General features: G+C 59.2%; 2 protein-coding genes across 2 annotated transcripts; both read left to right on the forward strand.

Moving 5' to 3' along the window:
- Nucleotides 1-2,939: 2,939 nt before the first annotated feature.
- GALR2 (galanin receptor 2) lies at nt 2,940-5,391 on the forward strand. The gene is made up of 2 exons (XM_036088578.2): nt 2,940-3,307; nt 4,596-5,391. Exons 1-2 carry the CDS (start codon nt 2,940-2,942, stop codon nt 5,389-5,391), a joined length of 1,164 nt encoding a protein of 387 aa, XP_035944471.1.
- A 1,271-nt stretch (nt 5,392-6,662) lies between these two features.
- ZACN (zinc activated ion channel) lies at nt 6,663-9,860 on the forward strand. Its single transcript, XM_036088577.2, has 9 exons — nt 6,663-6,759; nt 6,844-6,968; nt 7,112-7,156; nt 7,302-7,408; nt 7,634-7,803; nt 8,536-8,660; nt 8,790-9,000; nt 9,097-9,249; nt 9,676-9,860. Exons 1-9 carry the CDS (start codon nt 6,663-6,665, stop codon nt 9,858-9,860), a joined length of 1,218 nt encoding a protein of 405 aa, XP_035944470.1.
- Nucleotides 9,861-9,928: the final 68 nt, after the last annotated feature.

The following is a 9,928-nucleotide window of genomic DNA, read 5'->3' on the forward strand; positions in this document are numbered from 1 at the left end:
CTCTGACAAATAAAATCTGTAAAAAAAAAAAAAAAAAAGTAAATAAATAAAATCTTAAAAAAAAAAAAGTCTCCCAAATGTTCGTCAACAAATGAATGGATAAACAGAATTGGTATAACCATAAAATGGAATATTATTTGGCCATAAAAAGCAATGAAGTACTGGGGCGCCTGGGGTGCTCGGTCGTTAGCATCTGCCTTCGGCTCAGGTCATGATCCCAGGGTCCTGGGATCGAGTCCTGCATCAGGCTCCCTGCTTAGCAGGGAGCCTGCTTCTCCCTCTGCCTGCAGCTCCCCCTGCTTGTGCTCTCTCACTATCTCTCTCTATATATATGTGTCAAATGAATAAATAAAATATTTAAAACATAAAATAAAATTGGTTATGGTGATGGCTGCATAACTCTGTGAATATATTAAAAACCAAATGCACCCTTTCATTTGGGTAAATTGTATGATATGGGAATTATATTTCACTAAAGATTTTTTTTTTTTTTTTAGAAAGCAAGTCAGATGGTGTTAGTCCCCTAGTCAAAACTCTGCAGTGGCTCCTCATTTCACTCAGACTAGAAGCCACATTCCTTGCAATGGAAAAATCTGTACATATCATGCCTGTCACCTCTTCTGCCAATCTCCTTATTCATCAACTCAAGCCATAGGAGCTTCCTTATTTAGGGACACAGGCACACTCCTGCTTTGGGATCTTTGCACTGACTGCTCTCTCTGGATTGCTCTTCCCCTAGATATCTTCTACTCTAGGTCCCTCATCTCCTTCAAGTCTTTGTTCAAATATCGCCTTCCTAATGAGATCTGCCTGGCCACCCTTTTTTATTTTGTTTTATTTTATTTTATTTTATTTTATTTTATTTTATTTTATTTTATTTTATTTAAGTAGGCTCAATGGCCAGCGTGGAGCCCAGTGTGGGTTTGAACTCACCACCCTGATATCAAGGCCTAAGCTGAAATCAAGTGTCGGATGCTCAACCGACTGAGCTACCCCAGTGCCTCTGGCCACCGTATTTTAAATTGCACCATTACGGGCGCCTGGGTGGCTCAGTCGGTTAAATGTCTGCTTTCGGTTCAGGTCATGATCCCGGGGTCCTGGGATTGAGTCCAGCATCAGGCTCCCTGCTCAGCGGGGAGCCTGCTTCTCCCTCTGCCTACTCTGCCTGCAGCTTCCCCTGCTTGTGCTCTCTCTGTCTCTCTCTCTAATAAATAAATAAAATCTTAAAAAAAAAATAAATTGCACCATCACCACTACCACGGTACTCCCAATTCCCTTACCCTGATATATTTTTCCTGCAAGTACTTATCAATTTGTAATAGGTTAATAACTTACTTGAGTTATGTTTATTGTCTGTCTCCTCTGCTAAAGGGAAGTTCACGGAGAGCCTTGATCTTTCTAGAGCTCACTGGTATATCCTAAGGACCCAGAACAATGTCTGGAAAGGGGTGGGTGCTTAATGAATGCTTACTGAACAAATGAATGGCAAGCATCTCATAAATATGAACTGCTGTTATCTTTCTATTCGGTGAATAGGCAGGCAGGTAGGGCAGGGGTGTGGATAAGGTTTCCCTGCCCAAAGGAATAAGAGTAGGGCTTTAGGGCTGAAATCCTGGGATGGGGGGTGGGGAGTGGAGAGGAAAAAGAATGTTCCACACTGGGACCCGATGAACAGGGCAGGGAAAGGTGAAGCAGAGATCAAGCTACAGTGGCAGAAGGTGGTGATTTTCAGAACCAGTGAACCGGGAGCGGGGATGTGGGTCATTCTATAGAAACAGCAATGATGGGCGCCTGGGTGGCTCAGTTGTTAAGCAACTGCCTTCAGCTCAGGTCATGGTCCCAGGGTCCTGGGATCGAGTCCCGTATCGGGCTCTCTGCTCCGCGGGAAGCCTGCTTCTCCCTCTCCCACTCCCCCTTGCTTGTGTTCCCTCTCTCACTGTGTCTCTCTGTGTCAAATAAATAAATAAAATCTTTAAAAAAAAAAAAAAAGAAAGAAAGAAACAGCAATGATTCCGAGTTACAGGCGCTTGATGCTTAATTTGTCAAAATTAGAAACAATTATTTAAGTTCTATTGCAACCTAGACACTCTCCTGGCCATGCAGGAAAATGCTCCTGGGACTCTGCTATTTCCTTAATGTTTTCCCTTTTTGGATATCGTATTAGGGCGAGGAGACAGGAATCTGAATCACTGAGATTCAATTAACTGGCTTCAGGCCACACATCTCATTCCATGCTCACTAGAGCCCCCCCAGAAAGTACTACGATCCCACAGTACTGAAGGAACGGAGGCCCAACGCCAAGGACAGCGACCGGCACACAGAAGAGGCCCGCAGCACGCGGCAGTGCCGTCCGCCTCGCCAGCTGAGGAAAGCCGCGGCCCCTCCGTCCACCTCCACCCCTGTCACCTCCCCGCCACCCCTTAGGGGCCGCCCGGGAATCTTCCGAGGACGCCCCCCCAAGCCAGCTCCGGGAGGCCCGGCGCGCCGGCCAGGCTGCGGGAGAGGTGTGCGCGGTCCCAGGCGGGCGCTCCGGGCTCGGCGGCGCACACTCAGGCCCCAGGGGTCGCTCCCTCCACCACTCCCGCGTTCGCCGCACCGCGCGGCACACACCAGCTCCGGCTGCTGGAGCGCGTCGACGACGCCGGCGGGCGGGGGAGCGGGCACCAGGCGCGGCCCCTGTCCCCGGGGTGGGCCACCCCACAGCCCTGCCCCCAGCGCGGCCGCCTGCCGCGGGGCCCAGCCCACCCCTCCGGCTGCTCGCTCCTCCCCCTGACCCCGGCGCACCCCCACCTCCCGCCCCAGCCAGGCGAGACTCGCTCCGCCCGCAGCTCCCGCGACTCGCGCTGGGCGCTGCAGCGGCTGCAGCCGCGGGGGCTGCGCGCTCGCCAGAACCCAGACGGCGGCGGGAGCCCGGGCAGCCTCGGGTTCGGGGGGGCGCCATGAATGGCTCGGGTGGCCCCGGGGCCGAGGACGCGAGTGAGGCGGGCGGCAGGGACGGCTGGCAGCCCGAGGCCGTTATCGTGCCCATGCTGTTCGCGCTCATCTTCTTGGTGGGCACCGTGGGCAACGCGCTGGTGCTGGCCGTGCTGCTGCGCGGCGGCCAGGCGGTCAGCACCACCAACCTGTTCATCCTCAACCTGGGCGTGGCCGACCTGTGTTTCATCGTGTGCTGCGTGCCCTTCCAGGCCACCATCTACACCCTGGACGGCTGGGTGTTCGGCTCGCTGCTCTGCAAGGCCGTGCACTTCCTCATCTTCCTCACCATGTACGCCAGCAGCTTCACGCTGGCCGCCGTCTCCCTGGACAGGTGAGCGAGAGCGCCGGCGGCCCCGGGGGGCAGGCACCCAGGTGGGGGCTGAAGAAGAGAGCGGGACTCCAGGCTCGAGGAGGGGCGCGCGGAGAGTAGAAAAGGACACTAAGAAGGCAAAGGGACCGGGAGAGAGTGAAAGGCAAGCTGGAGTGGAGAAGGACGGGGGAGTAAGAATAGGGGAGAGCGGTGTCCCTCCGTTAGGTGCGTCCCCGCGGCTCCACGCCGCAGACCTCGGCTCCCCAGCGCCGCCGGCGCCGGACAAAGCGCGGCGTTTCCGAGCCCGCTGCGTTTTTGCGTGCTTCCTCTCGCTTGAGCTCAGTGCTTCTGTGAAGCTGGGACGGGAGGGAATACTGGGCCCAATTTACAGATGAGATTGAGTTCAGAACTGACTTGTTCAGAGTCTCCCCATCCAGTAATCGTGTGCGTGGAGCCAACGGTCTGTCTCCTGGCGTCAAACGTAGGCGCCTCCACCTCGCTAGCCTCGAAGCCACGGTTTGCTCGGCGCAGTCGACTCCGGTCCGGACTGCGGAATTTGGGTGCTAAGCAAGGGCCCACGCCAGAGTTCAAGCGAACACGCCCGAGGGTCCCTAGACCCAACCCCCGCCCCTCACCCCCCACCTCCAGGCCCAGAGAGAGGAGAACGCCGGAGGGTCTCCTCTATCCTCCCCGCTGGAGCTTGGAAGGACACCTGGATGATTCCTGGGGAGGAAATCTGGGTCCGACTCCAGTATCTCCCCTGCCCCCTCTACCCCCACATCCTCCTGACCTTCCCTGGACAGGCAGCGAGATGAGGCCACCTCCCCCATATACCTCCCAGTTCCACTGAGCCGGGAGTGTTTCGGTTCCGAGAGCGCTGGTGAGACCCATAGAGCGTCGGCTTCTCTAAGGAATTCCCTCGCGGTACCTTCCGGTGTCTCCAGGCTGTCTGCTAGGGCCTCAAGGCGCCTGGGTCCTACCTCTCCGGCACCGTCACTGGTGGGTAATCACAGCCTCCCGGAGCCCCAAAGCCGGTTCAACCTTGGGGTGCCTTCCCCGGGTGGAGTGTGACTGTGGCCATAGTCCCGGGAAGAGCCGATGAGTGGCCTGCACGCGCGCCTTTCCTGCTGCGGTCCCGCCCCACATCTCAAAGCAGCTGAGGATGTCTGGGCTGCTCCCGGCGAGTGCGGTGCCACCGTGTGCTAGGGACCTTCCTCGAGAGAGGGTGAGGGGCTCGAGGTGTAAGGGTCTGGCCCTACCCCCGCGAAGCCACCCGTTCACCCGTCTCCCTTCCTGGCCTGACCCACAGGTACCTGGCCATCCGCTACCCGCTGCACTCCCGCGAGCTGCGCACGCCTCGCAACGCGCTGGCTGCCATCGGGCTCATCTGGGGGCTGTCGCTGCTCTTCTCCGGACCCTACCTGAGTTACTACCGCCAGTCGCAGTTGGCCAACCTGACTGTGTGCCACCCGGCGTGGAGCGCGCCTCGTCGCCGCGCCATGGACCTCTGCACCTTTGTCTTCAGCTACCTGCTGCCCATGCTGGTGCTCGGCCTGACCTACGCGCGCACCCTGCGCTACCTCTGGCGCACCGTTGACCCGGTGGCCGCCGGCTCCAGCGCCCGGCGCGCCAAGCGCAAGGTGACGCGCATGATCATCATCGTGGCTGCGCTCTTCTGCCTCTGTTGGATGCCTCACCACGCGCTTATCCTCTGCGTGTGGTTCGGCCGCTTCCCGCTCACGCCCGCCACCTACGCGCTGCGCATCCTCTCGCACCTGGTCTCCTACGCCAACTCCTGTGTCAACCCCATCGTCTACGCGCTGGTCTCCAAGCACTTCCGCAAGGGCTTCCGCAAGATCTGCGCGGGTCTGCTACGCCGCGCCCCACGTAGAGCCTCAGGCCGCGTGTGCATCTCGGCGCCGGGCACCCGCGGCAGCAGCGTGCTGGAGCGCGAGTCCACCGACGTGACGCACGTGAGCGAGGCGGCCGGGACCTCCGCTCCTGTGCTGGCGACACTCGGCAGCCCGGCCTTGAGCCTGGTACCCGGCCCGTCCTGGCGGGACCAAAATGCTCCCAGTGGCATCCCGACAGTTAATGCGACCTGACACTTAGCGAGTATGCTTTTGGTGTTAAAGGATTGGAGTCAGAGGTCGGGGGATCGGGGAGGGAATTTCATCTGTTAATAAAATACCAAACCTTTTCACGCGCAATCACGCGCTGTGTCTCGGCATATCTCATGGTTAGGAAGTTCCGTGGGCTGAAGCCTCTGGGTGGATGGGTGCAAGGTGCTTTGCTGATCCACAGGGCAAGAGGGTGGCCCACACCGAAGGCAGCCAAGTTAAAGTTCCCCTGGAAATCCCTGAGATGGGGAAGCGCAGGACGACCAAGGTTCCGTGCAGGTGGTCATCTAGAGGCACCGGGTATATATAGATCAGCGAACCAGTAGCCACCTATCCGTGCGACAAAGGCAGGCGGAGCGTTTAAGCCCACTTGATAAGTGGGTCGATGGCCAGGCGCAGACACCATGTGTGTTCCTAGTAACGTTCGCCCGCCAATGAGTGGCAGGTCCCTCCCCGCTCCCAGCTCTCTGGGGCTCCTTCTAAGTGTCTGCAGACCAATCCGTGCCCACCCACTTTCAGCCTTGGGGTTTCTTTCCCTCACTACAGCTGTCTGGGGTCAGGTCTCCCTTTCTGCTGGGCTAGGAAAGGCGCCCCTCACCCCCACCAGTCCTCCTCCAGGGCACCCAGGAGCAGCTCTAAGGCACCGCTGGGCTGGAGCAGGCTGAGAATCTGGTATTGGAGCAGGAATGCTACAGCTCTGCTCATGAGCTAGCCTCCACCCTGCCCCGGGTTTGCCCAACTCCTGGAGTTCTTGACCCTTTCAAGGCTTTTTACATGGAATCAGTTCAGTGTTTGAGGAGATGCAGGAAAACTCTCAAGGGCTTACGGATCTCATGATGTTGAGTGCAGAGCACTTTGGCAAGGGCTTGAGTACTTAACCAGGCAAGCACCTGCTGCAGAAACACAGGAAGGCCTATGGCATCTGCCCAGATCGGAAGGATGGAGTTGGGGAAAGGTGTGTGTGTTGGGGCGGGAGGGGGACGTCCGCTTGGCGGTCTTTGAATGGGGCAACTTCCAGGTGGTGGAAATGGAGCGGGACAGGGAAGCCTAGACAGGTGCAGGGTGGGCGGGGCTGGGTCCTGTGCTTTGTCTTCAGGTGTTTGCAGAACCCTGGGGTGGGATGCCAGCTCCAAGGCCCCAGAGCCCTTGCACAGAGCACCTGCCTCTAACTGCCCAGTCCCCCAGAGAAGCAACTGAAACTGAGGTTGCAGTTTAGGCTCTGCTGCTCCATCCAGCCTTCCATGCAGCCCCTGATGATGGCCCTGCAGCCTCTGCTGCTCCATTTGGCCTTCCTCAGGCTCAGCACCACCGGGCCCTTGGTCCAGGGGCGTGGATTTCGCTCGCCAACAGTTGGTAGGTGGAGAGTGTAAAGTCGTTAAGCTTTAGGATTTGGACCCCAGGGCACCCACCCAAATGACCTTGACCTCCATCCTTCAGCCTGGCCATCCTTCTTCGACTTCAACTGGCCCCAGGAGGTTCAGGAAACCATCCAGATTCCGAACAATGGGAGTGCGCCCCTGCTCGTGGATGTGCAGGTGTTCGTGTCCAATGTATTTAACGTGGTAAGTGTCCTCCAGCCACGGAGGGAATAGGGCCCAGGTGCTGAGCCGGGGATGGGCCAAGACAGCCCCAGCCAGTGGTGGGGGCTCCTGCCTTTTGTCCCGTAGCGCCCACCCCCCGGGTGACACACTGCCCCCTTCCTCAGGACATCCTGCGGGACACACTGTCCTCCATGCTGCTGCTTCGGCTCGTGAGAGCCCAGGGGGTGGGGAAGGTGGGATGGGAGAAACTTCTCCTCGTCCAGCTCAGAAGTACTGGTCTTCGTGAAACTGCCAAGCCAAGTGGCTTGCATATATATGGGAGCGGGAGGCTTAGTGGCTTCTTTTTGTTGCCAGTCCTGGCTGGACACTCGTCTGGCCTGGAACACAAGTGTCCACCCGCAGCATGCAGTCACACTGCCCTGGGACTCACTCTGGACTCCGGGACTCACTATTCAGGAGGCGTAAGTGAGGCGAGAGTTCTTGTGACAGGAGGCCCTCCTTAGTGACTGTCCCCCTCCCCGGTGGCCCTGCCAGACCACAGGCACATCCCACTGCCTCGTGTCCCCCTCACCCTTCTGGAACCGGGATGGCAGGAGAGGGCAGCTGGGCTAGGCTGGGGTCTCCCCCACCTCCCCCTTCTGAGAAGTGGCCGAGCCTCCTGCTGTGCTATCTCCCTCCACCAACAGGCTCTGGGTGGACTGGCAGGACCAGAGCCCGCGGGCCCGAGTGGACCCCGACGGCCACGTCGACCTGTACCTGGCCCTCACCACGGAGACCAACTGTGACTTTGAGCTCCTCCACTTCCCCAGGGACCAGAGCGACTGCAACCTCAGCTTCTATGCTCTCAGCAACACTGGTGCTGACTGGACAGGAGCTGGGGGGTGGGAGGTGGGGGGTGGGGTCGGGGAGGGGGAGCCTCTGGCCTCCAGCGGACATCTGACATGGGGGCAGCCAGCCTGTTCACACCAGTCCACCCCAGGCTTAGGGGAGCTGAAGAGATCCTAGAGCAGAGCCTGCTTCTCATGTGCACCTCCTAAATATCCCCCACTCCGTGCCGCTCCCCCCCCCGCCCCGCAGCTGCCCTCAACAGCCAGGTCCAAACTGCAGTGTCTGGGCTGCTTTTGTCAAGCCTAGAGGCCAAAGTTGCTGCAGCCACCCAGTAAATATCCCACAGACCCACGGGTGATGTCCAGCTTGCCCCAGAACCCCCACCCTTGCCTCACACCCCTCCCCCCTGGGAAATACTAAAGCTGCTGCCCGCCCTGAGGCTAATATTGCAGGTGCGAGAGGATAGCCTGGGTGATGAATCCAGACCACGTCCCCCTCCAAGAAGTGGGGCCAAGTGCATTTAGTTTTACAATGAAAATTCACCTCTGAATCTGAGAAGGCCCTTCCCCTGGCTGGAGAGAACGTGGGGTGTTGCCCAGCCCGTGCACAGAGCGCATTCACCTCCCGGTCTGCCCCCAGCCACCATCAGAAGTCTCCATCAGCCCTGGATGCCGGCTTGTCCCTGCCGCATACTCCCGAGAGAGTCAGGGCCAGGGGCACCTCCTTCCTACTTCCCCACTCTCCCCTGCCCCCCTTCCAGTGCTAGAGCTGGAGTTCCGGGCCCGTGCAGTGAACGAGATCGTGAGCATCAAGAGGGAATACGTAGTTCGGGATTTGAAGACCCAAGTCCCACCCCAGCACCTGGTGCCCTGCTTCCAGGTGACGGTGAGTTGGAACGTGGCTGACGAGGGCTGATGGGGGCGTGAAGCTTGTGGTCAGAGGCCATGGTGCCACCTTTCAGCTGCCCAGCCCCCCATGCACCCCCCCCCCACAAAGCCCCGACTTTCCTTCCAGTTGCGCCTGCAGAACACAGCGCTGAAGGCCATCATAGCTCTGCTGGTACCTGGGGAGGCGCTGCTGCTGCCTGACATGTGCGGGGGGCTGCTGCCCCTCAGGGCCACCGAACGCATGGCCTACAAGGTGACCCTGCTGCTGGGCTACTTTGTCTTCCACTCTTCCCTGGTGCAGGCCCTGCCCAGCTCCTCCTCCTGCAACCCGCTGCTCAGTACGTCGTGTGCCCCTCACCTGGCCCCGGGGGCGGGGGGGGGGGGGTGCTCTGCTCAGACCCGGCCCTGACCTCCCCACCCCCTCCCGCCCCCAGTTTACTACTTCACGGTGCTGCTGCTCTTGCTGTCCGTCAGCACCATGGAGACCGCGCTGCCGGCCTGGGGCAACCTCAGCTCCGAGAGCAGCCCCAGCCCAGCCCCGAGAGGGGAGCAGCAGGATCGTGGGGACCCAGGGCCACATCCTGAAGGTGGGCAAGGGTCCCTTCCTGGCGCCGGGGTAGAGGGAGGAATAAGGCCAGGAGCAGGTCCGACAGGGCTGCCCATGTAGGGCTGAGGGTCACCAGGCTGGTTAGGGGCTCCATGCATTCCGTCGACCGGCTTGTCTGTCCTTGGAAGTCGCAGGTATGGAGCAGGGAGCAAGGGTAGCTTCCCTAAGGGCCCAGGTGACTTCAAACTCCCCGAAATAACGCTATGCCCCTCGGAGCCTCTGTATAAGGGTGCTTCTTCGCTCAAGATGGCCTGGAGTGGGCCAGACCCCAACATTCACGGGTTGTAAATCTAAGGGAGGGAGAGATACAGGCTCACAGCCCCCGGGGCTCGCCCCCCCCACCCCGCTGCTCTGGGCCAACATGCTGGGTGAGCCCTGAAACACTGCCTGCCTCCTCCCCCAGCAGAAGCTCCCAGAGTGAAGGGGTCAAGAAGGAGCTGGGCTGAGGCTGCTGACCACATCTTCTTCCTGGTGTATGTGGTGGGGGTAGTGTGTAGCCAATTCTTCATCGGACTCTGGATGTGGGCAACGTGCAAGTCTGACCCAGGCCCTGGCAAGGCCATACCCCACGGCAGGCAGCCCAGGCTGTGACAGGGCCGGGCCCGGGGCTGCAGAGGGAGGGCCATGACAGGGTCTCTGCAGAGAGGAGGAGGGAGGAC

Source organism: Halichoerus grypus, chromosome 2 (assembly GCF_964656455.1).
Source record: "Halichoerus grypus chromosome 2, mHalGry1.hap1.1, whole genome shotgun sequence".
Classification (NCBI taxonomy): domain Eukaryota; kingdom Metazoa; phylum Chordata; class Mammalia; order Carnivora; family Phocidae; genus Halichoerus; species Halichoerus grypus.